General features: G+C 51.4%; 2 protein-coding genes across 2 annotated transcripts; both read right to left on the bottom strand.

The window, feature by feature from the left end:
* Positions 1–2,754: 2,754 nt before the first annotated feature.
* Positions 2,755–3,105, bottom strand: SMAC4_13061 (uncharacterized protein; the record flags this gene model as incomplete). Its single annotated transcript, XM_066091242.1, has 1 exon — positions 2,755–3,105. One exon carries the CDS (start codon positions 3,103–3,105, stop codon positions 2,755–2,757), a length of 351 nt encoding a protein of 116 aa, XP_065945616.1.
* A 9,343-nt stretch (positions 3,106–12,448) lies between these two features.
* On the bottom strand, positions 12,449–17,098 carry SMAC4_04327 (uncharacterized protein; the record flags this gene model as incomplete). Its single annotated transcript, XM_024655644.1, has 2 exons — positions 12,449–13,115; positions 13,188–17,098. The coding sequence occupies 2 exons, from the start codon at positions 17,096–17,098 to the stop codon at positions 12,449–12,451; spliced, it is 4,578 nt and encodes a 1,525-aa protein (XP_024510920.1).
* Positions 17,099–17,626: the final 528 nt, after the last annotated feature.

Genomic DNA, 17,626 nt, shown 5'->3' with positions numbered 1-17,626 from the left:
TCCCAAGTGGTCGCAGCGATGGAAAACACATGAAACGACCGGGAGACCTCACGCAGGTACGCTGTAACCCAGCATATTGATCGGGCGTGATGATGGACAGAGATGACGGATGTGGCCACATAAGCACCGACGAGGGAACCAGTAGTGACCGTCGACTACGGGATCTCGAGGGTATCGGCAGCACAGGCTCATAGCAGCAGTGACACGGACGACGGGGCCGTCACGAATAGCTCGCCAGACTTGCCCCTCCGATGCATCATCACCCGGTCGATAATGTATTGCTATTTGCTGCCGCCAGTCAAGACGCGCCGTCACCAATTGAGGCCGGTGATTGTGACAAAAAGAGGTGAGCGCCGCGCGGTACGTAGCCGGCCCTCCGCATCTCGTGTCTTTGATTTTTTATGATTGTGGTGTCAGGCAGTTTTCCATCACATTGGACCACAACGCTATTAACTTTACTGGGCAGTCACGGTGGCAAACTCGATTGGTGTCGTCAAATCAGAAGCAGCATCTTACTCGAGATTGCACATGTCGACCATTCAGCACTGCAGTGTTAGCACTTTCCTCCCACCACCAAAACTCGAGCTGTCCAAAAGTTCTGATGCGAACACGGGTTTGACGGGAAACTGACTTCTGGATCTTTGCCAGAGGTCCGGTCCGGACGGTAGGGTTCGTGAGTCGCGACTTCCTCTCAAGGTATCGGCGGCGAGTGTGCGAGGCGGACTGGATGGGAAAGAGAGGTTCATTTCCCTAACAACCCCGCGAATCCTCTGCAAGTGGAATGGTGGGACGCCGGGACTGCGATCGACATGCAAATCTAGCGAGAGAAACAACTCAGGCACCCAGCACTCGGAGCAGCACCGCAAAGCATGTGCGCACCTTGCTGGCCATCCGCCCGAGCAGCATTTCAAATTCTTCAAAATCGGACCTCAAACTGCAAATCTGACAATCAACATGGCAATCATGCCAAACATTCCCCGAGGTTTGCCCACAGCCTACCTCGCAAACCACGAGGCTTCTGCAAGCCCTTCACGCCTTTCAAGCCTTCCGAGTCTTTCAAACTTCTGAAATGCCATTTTCGAGGCAAGCACCAGTGGGTAGCAACGCCGTCATCACATCCACAACTTCACAGAAACTTCAACTTCGAGTCCAGTCGCTTCATCAAGCGCACCCCCAAAGCCCCAATTGCTACCCTCGTATTTCAGACCAGGTTCCATCTTCACACCGCCTTGACCGCCTGCTACACAGTACATGAAGGCTAACCTAGATAGGTATCTGCTAGCCCGGGGACCTTGGGAGCCTGGCTCGCCTGGCCGCTGACGGCTGGCTTTTTGGGTCCCCGCTCACACCCAGAGGCCAGTCTTCCAGAGGTGAAGCAGTTGGCGGAAGTGCTGCCGGTCGGATTTCCGCCTTCTAGAAGTCATTTGCTTGCCTTCCTTCCACACCCACGGCCGACTTTGGACTCGCTGCCCACGGTCTCGCTCGGACCCGAAACAGACTTCTTCGACATTCTCGGTAGCATCGGCCGGACTCCATTATTTTACCCCGGATTAATCTCCCAGCCTTCACTGTCTTCAATGCATGGGACGGTATGATCGCATTAGCCCGACTCGCTGTGCTTTGCGTGGCTTGCGTGCTTGACACCGGTCATCAGGACTTTTGTTTCCCATACGACCTGCTCCATTATGAGATTTGCTTGAGGGAGACTATTCATGAACGAAAGGATGCTCCTCGCATCCCAACTCACAAAGTCAAGTCCAGGAGCTCTTCTACGACACTGCGTATAGCTAGATTGTGGTCTGGATGGATTGTCAAAGTTCTGGTGTTTGATCTCACTCGCAGCCAGAACTGGTGATGGTTTCTGTACCTTGCAGGCGGTCTGCATCTGCACATGCGCTACTGCAAAGAACAGACGCACTAATCTGCAGGTACAGAGGCAGGGTTTTCACGCAAGCTTGTGATAAGGTTGGTTTGCCGTCTCTCACTGTTGTGATAGGCTGGTCCTATCATCTACACCCTCCATCATCCAAAGCGATGCTACCCTCTCCCCCACAGACGTTGCCTGGGACATTTCCTGACCATTGTGAATGTACCCGGTGTCGTAAACAATGTCAATGCGATGCCAAACTCGACCATTGGCCCGCAGTGACGGAGAAGGGACGACATTTGAGGCCACTTGTCTCATGATTGCTCTCGACGCATAGCAACTCACGCAATCAGACGGCATATCTACAGTCAAGTTATTTTACCGACCTCGCCTGCACTGGCGTCTATCGTAGGCAAAGTACGCCGAGAACGCTCGTCAAACAAATCCCCCGCTCAAAGACACATGGGCATAACCAACCTGGTCTGAAATCATGACTGTGTCGAATCGGATCATCAGCTTTGTTTGCCACCGCCGACATAAACTGTGCAAGCTGCTTGATCTACCTGAACTAGCAGGCTCGCCAGTTGGACATTGGGATTTACACGCCAGCCTGGAAAGTGAGGCTCTGAATCGCTTCAAACATTCCTGACGTCTTCAATCACAACTGAGGCGAACTGCGTCGCCCAAACCCACTACAGCTTGGAGGCACAGCGCACGATACCAAGGTAGAAATGCCCTTCTTTGATGGATCGGGCTTTTACCCTTCAAAGGCTATTCGGATCAACATCGCCATGACCGATTACGGGTTCCAGGGTCCACCGCTACCCTCATTTCAAAGTCTGTTCATCAACTTATTTGCATGTGGGACGGCAGCAATTACTTACAGGCTACAGCTGCTCAACTACCGGTATACAGGCCATAGCAAGCCCTATAAACATACGGTGTGTTCGGCGGACCCTTGCGGCAGCCGGTGTCCATGGACAAGCCTGCCCCGGACCGTTACCAACGGGCCGCGGATATACATCGAGGTGGAAGACCCCGGACCAGTCTGTAATATCGGGTGACCGGGGCGAGAATGGGAGGCGTAGGCAGGCCATGTGAGCCAGCTGCGTATCACGTCGAGCATGAGACCAATTCAAATCCCGAGCCGCATCGTAATTGCCAAAATAGCTAGTCCATGGCTGTTCATCAGCGTCCGGTCTCCAGGTTTGCCCAGTATTGCTTCCAGATTGAAGCATGGCAAAGATGGAGTGAGCGGTCCGGGATACGGCCCGAACAGCCTCCACATATGGTCCGTTCCTCGATGCGGTCCGCACGAGTTTAAAGGCCGACAGTTCAAATACCTCTACGGTGAGCCGGCGGTCTGTCAGTGGAGCGGTCAACGTGGAGCAATGCTCAGAGCACAGGCTTTGCCAGCAGTTACCGGCCTGGCGAACAATTGAGAGAATAATCAGTGGACAATTCGCTCTGGTATCTCCAGTTGGATCGCATGATGGGCGGGGAAGATATCACGCAACCTTTTACCGTGCATAGCACAGTCTCTATCCTGTCCGCACTGAGACCACGACGGAGTATGGACCCATACGAACCGAGCCATTGAGCAATCAGGAACTGGAATAAGGGCAGGGATTCCGATACGGTCCTCACGGCAGCGACCGTACATGCGGGCTGCTCGCCTCGGCCCTCGAAGGGATAAGGCCGGTAAATGTTATATCAAACTCATGATAAGTTCAGGCAATGTGCTTCTGGAGGAATTGGATGAAACCCCAGGTGTCGCTGCAATTCCACCGTAGTAACACACTCGGTTAACGGTAAAGCATTAAGGACGACTGTTCTCCGGCGCTGTTGCATTGTGCGTGTCCCAGATGCCATCGCGAACGTTTCCACTAGCGCAGGAACGCTTTCCTGATCTGACCAATAGGCATTCCGTAGCCATTTCCCCGGGCCCTGGCGATGGGTCTTCTGGAAGATTTCAAGGGTCTGGGCACCTGAATTAGGTTGGTCAAGGTCTTCTGAATTCAACCGACCTTTGCGGGTCGCCCACTTCATCCACGTTTTCCGGCGATCCAGCTCTCAAAGAACCCGCTGATAAAGATAAGAGTGGTGATAGAATGCACGCCGGTCAATTCGGGAAGCTTGAGATCTGCTAAGGAGCTATGGGGTAGCTCGAGTTCCAACAATGACTCGATGCGAAATCGGCAGTGGCATGGAGAACAGGCGCGACTGAATACTGCAAAGAAGTACCAAAGGATGCAACAAGGCAATCGGTGTGGGCTTGATATTCCACTTCAGACGAACGGTACCTTACGATACGCAATCAGGCGAGTACCACCATCTCCCTGCTCCTGGGAACATCCTGTCAGCATTGGCTATACAAAACGCCGTACCTTACATACGCTGGGTCAAGGATACCTTCACTTGTTTATTTACACTTGCGTGGTTACCTGTGTAAGATTGGGTCATTGGGAGCCAAAACATCTCGGGATCATTTTGACTCCACGCAACAGCAACATATCATCTCGTCATTGCTGTTTCTGTTCCGTTTCATCAACTTGTTGATCGGTTACGTAATGCTCGTAATCCCCAAGTTTGGAGACACAACAGAGGAAACGGAACTGATTATCGGTCCGGAACATGGAAGGAGAAGGTACATCAAGGACGTACGCCGCAACAACAACAGTCTCAGAATTGTCAATCGGAGCGTATCACTCGCATCATATTTCCCCGGCCGGTGGAAACCGCATAGTTGGGCATAACAGAGAAACACGCGAAATACTTTATGCCAAATTAATCGACGATTTTCCCCTCGGATACACACACATACATACGCAATGGGGTCTGCCCTTTGCTAGCCTTTCAAGCCACGGGATTTCGAGTTTTTGCCGTCCATTCGTTCGGTTTCGGCAATCCATCTCCGCACAACAACGCTTTTTGGGGGGAACGGAGACCAGTTGACCAGGTCGGGTTCGCTTCCAATATCGCGGGAAATGAATTGTAACTCTGCTGGATACGAAAACCTACCCTAGGAAGGGTTTACAGTGGATTAAAACATGGGCAAGTTTGCGCTTACAATTCCAGTTCACAGCAGTACGGTCTCGCGCCACAAAGGCAGGGCAGCCGAACAGGGCTCATCAGCGTCGCAGGTCCTTCTCTCGGCCTTCTGGAAGAACTTGGCACACAGCAATGGATCCTGGAAAAAACAGCGGACACCCCACCAACCCTTCCATTTCTGCCATTCTTGCCCCGGCCATCAGTCGGCCGAATGATGCCTGAGAAGGAAAAGAAGCGGAAAACGCCCACTCACGGGCTTCGCTACCGGAATCGGTTTGACCTCCGACTTTTGTGAAATGTCTACTTACGAGTCTACGCCGTAGTGGTGCACTCGGTGGGGGGAAAGAATATTCCATGTTTCCATTCTTAGGACTGGGACTGTTTCGACGATGCGACGGAGTTTGGGTGGGAGTATCTGCCTAGGTAAGCTGGACGGTAGGGTGCACCAAGTGGGAGACGAGAAACATTGTGTATGGCGTTGTGGGAGAAGAAGAAACGAAGGGGCGAATGGATTAAAGAGCATTAAGATTATCCATTTGTGTGAATGAAGGCATTTTTGCTAGCTGGACTATACCACCACTATGTACAGCACTACGGAGAGATACTGTACGGTGATGCTGACAGTGGCCATTTCCAAGAAAGATTGATGGAAAATGACGATATGGCATCGAAGGATTCGGCGAGTTGTTCGGCTACGGTATTGAGTTTGACAGCATCTCCATTCAGATGACTGCACCCAATAGCATCAAGGTCGACGAGGCCGCAAGACATGAGAAAAGGCACTGACAATGGCGTCCCTTTTTTCGAACTATTGCTTTCCATATGTGGCCACTTGGCTGTTTGGGCTTTCGAGCCCGGCGTGGGAGTGGACAGAAGACGTCACGGACGGACAAATTGGGATTGCATCTGCCCCATTATGATGGCATCGTAAGTCATACCTACAGTACCTATTCTCTCTTGTGTGTTGTTTGGATGTTTCCCCCGCCCAAAGCCCCAACAAAGCCCTGAACAGGTCAGTCTAACCTACCAGCCTACCTATCAAGTACCACCCACCGTGAGCAATACGGCGGTCCAATGGAAACGAGCAATTCGATTTTGATTTTGGAACGATTAAATTTTTTTATTTTCTTTGTGTTTCTTGTTTGATTTATCCAAACACCCCGCTTTTGCACTTCAACCACTCACTCTCTCTGGGGGTGTGTCGTGAACAGTGCCTGTGTCTCTCTGTCATGCAGGCGGTGGTCTGCTCGGGCGACGGTCCCCGTATTCCGTCGTTCATTCACAGGCTTTTTCACAGGGACCAAACAAAATGCGGATGCAGGTGACAGTTCTGTTTTAGTGTGCATATTTATCCTGCGGTGCCTGCATTTACAGTACTACCCTCTCGCCGCATCACAGACATCGGGCAGCACGGGCAGCACGGACACAACGGGGGACGGGGAACGGGGGACGCCGGACGGAGACCGGTTCAGGTATCTACTGCAATACGTGCCTACCTGCCTGTTTGGTAACCGTACCTGCGTTGCTGGCGTTGATTTACCTTTCTTTTGGGTTGTTGACCGCCTTTGAAACAACAGATGTGACTGCGACTGTGTTGATGGTGGCTTCACTTTTTTTTTTCCTTTTCTGCTTCAGGTTCGTATAGTATGTGATGTTACACATCTTTTTTTTTTTACTTTTGACCGTATTCCATCTTTACTCCTCGATCGTTCATATCCTTAGAAGAACGCTGACTACGACGCAATATACACAACAAAGATGACATGTACACGGATTGATAGATACTAGATAGGTCATGTAACTGCCCATATAAACAAGTCTCATTTTCCCTTCTTCTTCTTCTTCTTCTCATCTACCATTGCAGATCCCTCACAGTCCGTGAGCGTACCTGCAGGTTTCCTGTTATCTGTCATTGGCCGTTCCGTGGCTTGTGTGTTCCGATTGTCATGCCCCTCTCTCCATCAAGCCTCCCCAAAAGCCGGAGCCTCTCAACCTCTTACCATCATTTCCACCCCTCCATCTCTTTTGCTCTGTGTTAGTGTACACTGCTGTCAAATGTCACCCCCCTTTTTTTTTTTTTCCTTTTCGTGTTTTACCCTCTTGTTGTCCCTCTAGACCCTCCTTGCCCTCTTACCTACCTGCCCCTCTCGGGAGGGAAACAAAAAACCAAAGACGTAGAAAGAAAACGCGGGATCGTATGGGCTGCGAGGTAGTTTGGAGGAGGCCGTGCGTGAGCGTCGCTGCTCGCTGGTCGTCTCATCTCACATGCATGCATAGATGGAATACCTAATGCAAGTCAGAAAAGCCGGATGAAGTTGTCAATGGCCGATGGAAAAGATGGAAGAGTTCATCTAAAAACCCATTTCTAGGTAGGTAGGTAGGTAGGTATGTGAGCTTGCGGCCCAGCAGCAAATGCACGTGTAGTGTATGGTAGAATGCAAGTGAGCAAACGTCAACAGCTTTTTTTTCTATGTACAGTAACACCCTCCCAAACTTTGGATATTCTGTTTCCATGGTACCATCCATCAGACATGGTCGCTTGTCGGCGAGAAATCAAATCAAGGTTAATTATGCGTGTCTGTGGCGCTTTCCGTGCCGCAACCTTGTTGTTCTGCCGCGCATGTAGTGTATGTATGTATGGCGGACAGGCGCGTCTAGATATTATGGTAGGTACACTACTGTGTATATACAGTCTGATTCCTTCCTTCCACTCACACACTCAGACACTCCGCCGGACAATTACGACAAAACGCCGATCAGTTATATCTGTCTGACCTCACTTTTTCTTTCAAGGTAGTAGTAGTAAGATATTTTTGTTCTTGCAAAGTTGCATGTCTGTCTTACGTAGTTTGTGATTGTTGTGTATAGTGGCGAGTCTTGGCGCCCAATGATGGTTCGTGATGTGGTTGCTGTTTCCCTTTTTTTGCCCTTTTGCAAACTTGCTTGGCGCCTTTCACAAAAAGTCGGAGTTCGATTTTACTTTTCGGGACCGGAGAAATTGTGGGAGATAGGACTGATCAGTTGAAAGAAGCAAATAATGGCGAAAACTCTGAAGCACAGAAGAAAAGATATCTGATACTGTCGCGGCAAGGGCACTTTTTACACGAGAACGCCTTGCTGACTGTCCAGTGTCTGGTGCTTGGACAGGTTGCGAAAGCGCTGTTGGAATTGTTGATAGTTTTGATCGAGATTTTCAAAGATATACTGGGCAAGTTAGAGGCAAATACGCCAAAGAACTGAAGAAAGAGAGTCATCAGTTTTGACCAAGTTGTGCTATCAGATTGTTTGCCAAACACAACTCTCTGGCTTCCATTCTGTCACTGCTCAAAGCCATGAGCTTTTTTTTTTGTCCGTGTAAGTCAACGGAAGTTGCCAAACATCTTCAGTCCGAACTTCCCCTGATCACTCTGGCCCTATGATAAGTTTAGTTCTATTCAAAGCCGTAGGAGCTGTAGACAATTGCCGGGTCTCCTAAGGTAGCTGATGACGATCCCAATTCAGTTTCATCAGCATATCAATCTATTCAACGACATGCCTCTACACCAACATCAAAACCTCCCAGAGACTGGACTCGCGGCAACTACTCCCCGAATCAGCACGCTTACAATGTGTTTGAACCAGGCTATCAAACACCGGATTTCCTACCCCGCAAATAGTTGTGTGGTATCGGCGTTGGGACAACTGGTAGCTCGTCTTCTTGCATCCGCGGCACTGTTGGCGCGCATCATCTAGAACTAGCAAACCATCAAGCCTTTCGACAACAAACTTCAACCCACTTCCCTCACGCAGTGAGATGCGTGCGTGATCGAGTAACCAGTCAACATGTTTACCATCAATGATAACCAAACCGTACTCGGTAGGTCACTTGGACGGTTTCAACCTACAACTTTGCTACTGCAGCGACAACACACCATCACTCCATTAACAGCTCACCCTACCTCTACACAGTACAATCCCACTCTGTGAGAGAGCCTCAGAGGAGTGGTGAGAGTGGGCCCTTTCATCCCAACCAGCAGCACCACTCAACGGGGCACATGGAATTCATCCGGTGGCCAGGCCCATTGCCAGCCGGCGAGAGGATGCCCGGAAGCCCGGGGAAGTCCAACATAACTACCGTATCAGCTGGAGGAGGCTGACCAGCCAGCCGGCCACCACTCTTTTTTTTCTTCCCTTTTTTACTTTCCTCTTTCCTCCTCAGGCTCCCAGAGCCCCAAGGCCCAGAGTCTATGTGTGCCTGGCGCCTGTCCCCCACCACCCCAACAGCTAGAAGCTAGCTGGGAATAGGTTAAGCGTTCAACCCACCGCTCTGTTAGCGACGTCTTAGCGGGCCTGCTAATAACCCCGGGCACCCACACATACGCCGCCGCGCCGCCGAACTTTCGTCAAATTCAGTGTGGATCCCGAAGTGCCCTTTGAACCAACCCGGACCCCGGTCTCCGGGCGCGGCCTCCCGGACCCTAGCTCCCTGCCACTGCCATTCATTCATTCATTCTTCATCTGCGGTCCAACAGCGACGACACCCACCGCCCAACAGACATGGACCCGACACCGACTCGAGAACGAATTGGACACCCGGAAACGAACCGGCCCTTTGTAGCATAGCGTAGCATGAGTCCCTAGCGACACCGACGTCGTCGTCGTCGTCGTCGTCGAGTGATGCTTGCATACTGCCGACCCGGCCATGCACAATGCATGCATACAGAAAAATGGGAATCGCGGTGAGCAAAACATGCCTTGCAAGTTGATTACTACGTAGGCCTGCCTACCTACTTACATCCTCTCCACCGGCAGGCAGGAAGGCCGGATGAAAACCGCTCGAATCAACAGTGTCGATTCCACATTTCGGATTAAGCAGTGCATCATCCATCTACCGTCGTTCGTAGTGTCGTGGAGCCGTGGAAGATTGCCATCTCTACTCTCCACTTCTCGCATTGCTGGGTACTATTCCCTACCAACCAGATCATGGCGGATGGGGTTTGTGATGTGGTATTGTGTGGTGATTCTGCTTTACACTAAGTACTGTCCGACAATCCTCGAGCTGTATCTGTGTCTGGTACCCGGATTGCCAAATATGGTATGGTATGGTATTGATGGAGATGGTGACGACGACGACGATGATGAGGATGAGAATGATGGATATCAAGTCAACTAAAGCTTCAGCCCGACATGTCTCTTCACCTCCAAGTCTTGACCAACCTACTGCATGGTCTTTCATGCATAATGCTTCACCCTTCATACATACTACCATGTGTATTGTTCATATTCCACCTCTTGGGAACAGTCTCACTCTCTCTCCCACAATGTTCCGTTCCGTGCCATATGGCTATGCCCTACCTGTTCATAATCCGTTCGAATCCGTGATCCGCCCTACTCCATCCGCCGCCGCCAATCATCATTTCACCATTCCACCATTCCACCATACCAAAGAAGGCCTGCCTGGACTCACTTCATCATCCACTTCATCCACTTCACCCAAAGAATCGGTAACCGCGGGCCATGCCTGTCTGTCTTGGACCCTACCATACCACTACACCATACCACTACACCACACTACACAGTAGGACAGACAAACAGACCCCTAGAATACACTAGTGAAAAAAATCGGAGGAAGTCCCGACTGGCGAAACCACCATTTAAAACCACCTCACCTCACCTCACCTCACCTCACAAAGTTAAAAGAAAATCCACAATCCACAATCCACAATCCACAATCCATCCATGGAGCGGAGTTCTCGGAGTTCCCGGGGACCTGGGTTAAGTCAAGGGCTCAACTGGGCGGTGGGAGCCCTGGCTACCTGGCTACATACCTGGGTAGCATACCCTGGGGCTAGCCAGACTCGCCAGACTCGCCAGACCAGGGTTAAACACTCTTCGCAAATTCTCGCTTGAAACCTACGGTGACGGAAAAACTCCTAGAGAGGCTTGGAAAAGGGAAAAGACTGGACCCGTCACCCAAGAAAGGAAGGAAGGAAGGAAGGTTCGGAAAGTTCGGCCACGTGATTTTTTGTGTGGCCTAGCTTGTCCGGCCTGGCTCGTCTGCTTCCGAGAATTTGACGGTGAGCTGGGCGGTGGGATGGATGGATGGACAGATGTACCTAGTGTAAGAAACTCAGTATAGATATACCTTGTAAAGCTGTAGGTCCCGTGATAGACCGTGGTAAATTGCTTGTGGACAGGCAAGGCAAGACAAGGTGAGCACGGAGCATGATTGTGGCGACTACCATAGGTAGTTAGGTAGGCACGAGGGTAGGTAGGTAGGTAGGAAGGAAGGTTTGTGAGGATGCTATGTCCGTATGCAAACTAGAGTTCTCTGGTAAATGGTGGTCACTGCTGATTGTTGTCTTGACTTGCTCGTGGCAGTATGTATGGTGGTACTAACAGATATGGCAATCTTAAATCTGGAAGGACGGCGGCGGTTGAGGATCTGGAAGCTAAGGTATACACTCTGGTAAAGAGAATATCACGATTGAATAGATATGACTGCAAAGTATTAGGTAGCCATGTACCTACCTCAAAAAGGCCACAGCAAATGAGGCCTGAAGTACCTTCAGGAAGAAGTGAAGAGAACATTGGGGGCATGATAAGATTGCAGAATAACGTAAGAAGAGAGGAACGATAATAAAAGCAAAGAGACTTGAGCAACCAATTAACGTAAATCATACAAAGACCGGTAGAAGAAGTAACAAGAACGCTGAAACCATGAAGTGATATCTGGGTTTCAATATATCAGATGTCCAGTTCCTTTGGTATAGCCACAGTCACATCAGTGAAAAGAGACACTCGGGGGGGGGGGGAAGGCTCAGGAAAGATACAGGCAACATAAACACATGAACAAGAACATGAACATAAAAATAAATATGACATCTCGCCCAATACGCTTCAGTTCAGCCACTTCGACGCTAATGAATGATTTCCCGTAATATCTTCCATATCGGGTTGAGAAAGAGCCAGACAAGTTCTTAGCACATCAAGTTATGTACATGTCTATGTCACATGTCAGTTCACCAGTCTATGTAACTGCTGAAACAGATATGTGATAGATATAAAGACTTCCAGGTGTTTTATCGGTTCGAATAGTGTGATGTCTTTCTACTCAACTTTTATCCAGCAAACGTCTACTCTAATCCCATTCACTCACCGGGCCACCGTGGCCATTCATCCCTTTTCTCTCTTAATCCATCCCAATTCGCTTTCAGACATAGACAGACTTGTCAAACCAGTAGCTAGCTCCAACGTGCCGGAATGAACCTTGAAAGAGGACAGAAGGAGGCCAGCGCTGCTGTCCTTCGGCTAGGTGAGCAGTCGTAGTAAAATAAACGAAACGAAAAGAATCCAGTTCCATAATCTACATGTTGCGCATCGTATCACATCACATCACATCGCATCGTATCCGTACATAAACACTCAGCCAAACCACCGCCACCACTTGACCAGTCATCCATCTCACCATCTCTCTCTCACTAACGCAAACCATCCATCCACCGCGTTTCCACCAAAGAAGTTCACTTCATGTCTTCGACATGTCACACCTCAAACTTCCTCATCACTCTCTTCCCCCAACAACTCCCCCTCATCCTCATCCACAATCGTATAATCTCCTCTCCCCCTCGCAAAGCTATCCCGCGTCCTGAACGTCCTCGACGCACCACCGCCATCCAGACGGCTCCACCCACCTCTCCCTCCGCCTCCGACACCGAATCTCTGCGCCGTGTTCTTGGCCGTCCTCCAGATGGCAGCAAGCACAAGCGGCATGGCACCCGCCAGCGCCACAACGGCACTAAGCGCAATGACGGGGTACTTGACCCAGGGTCGATCGGCATCAAAGAACTCCATGGTAGACGCGCCTTGCTCGCCGAGACGGATCTGGCCGAACTTGCCGTCCCAGTTGCGGTAGACCCACCAGCCGATGGCGGAGGCGGCGGCAACGGGGAGGACGACGGCGAAGAAGATGGCGATGCCCGAGATGCGGTGTTTGCGCTCAAAGTCGTCCTCGTGGCCTGGACATGGGTGGACGGCGGCTTGCTTCTCGAAGTCGGCACCTCCTTGGCAGGTGGTGAGTGGGATGCGGCGGTAGCCGGTGGGCTCGTAGTACTCGATCTCGTCTGGATGTTCTTTGCACCAGAGCTTGGGGTCTTGGGGCTTGAGGCCCTTCACGAGGGCACATTGGCCGTGGTTGTCGAGTTCGTAGTTGAAGTCACTGTAGGGGTTTGTCATGTTAATGATCTGATGGATTTAAAAGGGGGAAAAAGCAAGGAACAGAAATACTAACCATTCAAAGTCAGACCTGGTGCAGGTGCAGTTTTGCTTGCTGTACAGCGGATCGAGTCTGAAATCGTTGAAGCACTTCAAGCCAGGCTTCTTGCGGAGATACTGAGAAACGTGTCCAAACAAACATCCATCCGGCTGGAGAGGATGCTTGGGGGAGAAGATCTGGTAATCGGACTTGCCCAGGTTCTCTGGATCGTACTTGCAAACATGGTCGGTGAACTTGGTGAAGTCGATCTTGGTGGTGAACAAACCGTCGCTGTTCTCGCCCCAGATCAAGAAATTCTGGGAGTTGCCAGAGCGCGTGGTGGTTAGGTCCCAGATATCAACCTTCTCTTTGGAAAAAGTGTGCTTCTTCCAAGTAGCACCCTGGTCAAGTGAGTACTCGAGAGTGTCCGTCTTCTGTCCCCTGATAGGAACCATAACGATGATGGAGCCCTGGTCACCCAAAGCCCAGTTCCATCTGCCCTTCTTGACCCGCTTCCAGGTGATGCCAGCATCTGTAGTCATGAAAGTGTCGGCATCCTTAAGCGGGCCAAGGGAGTCACCCACATTACCCCATCCAAACATGACGCCCACGGCGCCCTCAGATGAGTACGTCTTACCACGATCCCTGCGCTGGGTGTAACCTTGAATATGGAGTGCGCACTTCTCAGTGCCACTGGACGAGCACGGGAACCTGCCGAATTCGTCCTTGCTAGGGGTAGGGAGGTACGCCCACTGGGCGCCGTCGTTGTGCGTGATCTTGGTCTGAAGTTTTTGAGGCGCGCTGCTCTTGGCGTCTGGATTGGCGACCACGTTGACGAGAGCAACACCTTCCAAGCCAACCATCTTTTCGAAATCGACGTAGAAATACTGGTCGCAGTTGACGTTCTTCACGCTGACAACGTACGATGTACCGTTGGAGTTACTCTTCAGGATTGTGCCGAGACTCTTGTCGCCCTCCATCTTAGTAGCCACAAAGAGATTGACGGCATGGGTTGAGCTGTCCAAGACAGTATATGCGTGCTGGTGAGGAACTTCAAATCCGAAGGGGAACTTTGCCTCGGAGTATAGGCCGCCGTCAAGAGACGCATGCGCCCGCAACGTCTTCTTTTCCGTATCTTCGGTCGCAACAACAATGAACTCTGCCATGGTGGCGAATTCTTTGGCATCCTTAAGGCGTACTTTCTCATCCTTGTTGAACCAGTCGTTGGATGAGACAAGCTGCAGGGCACTGTCACTGGCACCTTCCTTCTCGTGCTTGAGGCAGAGAATCTGCTCCAAAGCGCGGTTTGCGTACTTGCGCCCATAGGCCTCCGCTCCCGTAAACTCACACCGGTAGACGTCGCGGGCAAGGGTCTCCCAACGTTCTCCGTCTTTGGTGCCGTACGCAACCCGGTAGCAGTCGTTCTTGCTTTCACACTTCTTACCCAACCAAATGAGCCAGTTTGGCTTGTCAGGATGGAAGATAAGCGGGAAGATACCGTTGGCGGCAGCCTCAAGATCGGCGGGTTGCGGCACGTCAAAGGTGCGGAAGCGTTTGCCACGATCAGGGGTGTAGATCAGCTTCTTGCCTTCAGTAAGGAAGAAGACCCAATCCTTGACTGTAGGGTGGGGAACAATGCTGATAACCTCTTCGTCCTTGAAGAAGTCTATCTTCTCCCATGTCTTGCCGTGGTCCGTGGTCCTCCAGATCGGACCAGCCTTTGGCCCTGAATCATCAACTGTGCGGTTCTTGCCTCTCATGATGATGGTCTCACTGGAGTCGCTGCTAGACTCGCCTCTCTCGAGATAGTGCTTCTCCCATTGGGTCCAGTGGCCGAATTTGCCCTTGGTGTCAACCTGCTGGAGCTCACCTGTAGCCTCCTCTGGTGGGGCTCCGATACCATCACCACATGACCGCTCGACATCCTTATACTTGTCCTTTGTGTCCTTGGTATCCTTGCAGGTGTTGCCGGGAATCTTGCGGTAGCCGGAAGTACCCATGAATTTACCGTTCTTATCACCATCCTTGCAAGCACCTTCTGGGATAGGAATGGGTCCCTTAGACACACAATTGCCCTTGTCATTTCGCTCGAAGCTGTAGTCGCACTCGTAATCCTGGTCTGTGCAGTCGCAGTCTTTGGTCTCCACCTCGGCGAGCTTGAACTCTTTTTTGAGGAAGCACTTGGCATCCTTTTTGCGGCGGGGAAAGGTCTGCGTGTGTCCCATGATGCAGGTAGACTCTCCATCCTTGTCAACCCGGGCATGCCACTCCTCCATATCGCTGTCCTTGCAGGTGGCTTCGTGAAGCGCCTCGAAATCGATATGGATGACTTGCCAGGCACCCTTAGCCTTGCCAATAAGCACGAACTGAAGGGTAGTCGAATCAGGAGTGGTTGTAAGGATCCAAGGCTGAATCTTCAGATCGTCGGGCAGCTTCTCCTCGACCCAATTCTCTCCATGGTCAAGCGAGTAGCTGATTTCCGACACGTCTTCCTCCTTTGAATCGCGGACGGCCACAAGAATAGACCCTTGATCTCCAAACTCGTACTTGTGTGGCCCCTTCAATGCCTTCTTCCACGTCTTACCGGCATCATCGGAGACATAAAGATTGGCATCCCAGTAATCCTCGAGGTAATCACCGGTGTTTCCGTTGGCCATGACCAGACCAGGTGCGGGACTTGAAAAGACACGGCCGACATTGTTGAGTTCGGTAACCGAGTGAAGATGAATCCTTTTGCCGTCCGCAGTAACCTTTTCGAAAGTCCGACCATCATCGAAGGTAATCTCCGACACGAGCTTCTTCTTTGTGCTAGGCTTCTCGTCCACGTCCTTGCCGTTATCCACCTTGTTGACCAGGAAGATGCCCTGAATGCCGGCAATCTTCTCGAAATCGACATGGCCGTACATGTTGAGGTTGGTATACTCAAGGTTCTCGGTGAAATAGGTGCCATCGTAGTTGCTGGTGAACATAATGCCCATCGGTTGCGACTTTGAGCCCGTCATCACGTTCAGCTGGATGCTGTAGTTTGTGCTTTCCAGAACAGTATAGGCTTCCTGGACAATCTTGTGATCGTGGTCATCGTGTGCATTGGGGAACATGGCCCGCTGCCACTTCTTGGTGTCGGTGGAGATGAAGAGCGCCATCTCGTCGGTGTTGGCGGATGTCGTAGCCACCATGAAGTACCTCTTCACAGCGGCGACATTGACGACACCACGTACGGGCTTATCACCTGCTAGGTTTGGCTCGAACTCTTGGATATTCCCCTCCTTATCCGCCTTGAAGAAGTCGTCCGAGATGACCAGACGGCGGTCCTCTGTGAAAATCGAATCGACGCCCATAATGATGCAAAGGATGCGATCCTTGTCGAGGTCGGAGTCACCAGTCGTAAATAGGGCGTTAGACTTGGCCCACCAACAGCCAAGAGTATCAGGGCGAAGAGGTTTGGCAGGAGTGTCGAAGCCATCGATTGTATAGAGAGACACTTCCTCGCAGAGGAAGCCGAGGCAGTTCAGACCATTGAAGATGATGCGGTCGGGATCCGTAGCATGGAAGTGCAGGATATCGTACCGCTCCGTGTCCCATTCGGCATTGATTTCGAACTTCTTCCACGTCTTGCCCTGGTCCGTGGTGCGGTAGTGTTTACGACCATCGGTGATTGCGAAAGCCCGCTTCGGATCGAAGTCGTGCATGTATAGCCGGGCGACCTTGCCGTCGGGGATATCCTTGACCACGGACCATGTTGCGCCGGCGTCATCGGAGCGCCAGAGGTTGGCCTTGTGAGGGTCATGGAAAAGAATGGTATCGGAGCCTTGGAAGTAGTTGAGATTGTTGGGCTGTGTATCAAGCTTGGTTGTCTTGAAGTCTGGGTGGTCCTTGGCTAGGAGGGGTGATGCCCAAAGGGCAGACGCCAGCAAGGCCGCTGCCTGCAGAGCTCCCCTGACCCTCATGATTCGGGGCTTCTAAGTCCGGCAATCATGAAGCGGAAACTTGTTGACTGTATTCGGGGAGAGCTTCGCCAAGCGTGTTTATCGTGGGGTGAGTGTCGACGGGTCAAGCGAACGAGTGTGTGGTTAGAGAAGTAGCTGGCGATGCAGTCGTCGAGATATCTGTTGCGTGCGCAAAAGTCAACAACCAAGCTAGCTAAGGCGGGCTGGCGGGAGAGGGGCATCGGGCGGCGCGTGGGGACGTGATGTTGTCAGGTTATCGGGCCGTGGTGCTGGCTGGTACTTACGAATAGCAAACGGAGGTCGACACTTGGATATGGGATGGAAAAGCTATACGAAGCTCTAATGGTAATTGTTGATTGCGGATACTGCATATGACATGGAGGAAGAAGACAACGGAACAGGACGAGAATGCAATTCTGACATGGAGTTGCAGTCTGAAGCAACTTGTCTGATAGCCGCAATGCTGCCCTGTTGCCTGTGCCGCAAGCTGAGACGCCTGTCAGTTTAGGGGGAGGGACCCGCCAATGA

Source organism: Sordaria macrospora, chromosome 1 (genome assembly GCF_033870435.1).
Source record: "Sordaria macrospora chromosome 1, complete sequence".
Classification (NCBI taxonomy): domain Eukaryota; kingdom Fungi; phylum Ascomycota; class Sordariomycetes; order Sordariales; family Sordariaceae; genus Sordaria; species Sordaria macrospora.
This window is presented reverse-complemented; position numbering and strand designations above follow the sequence as displayed.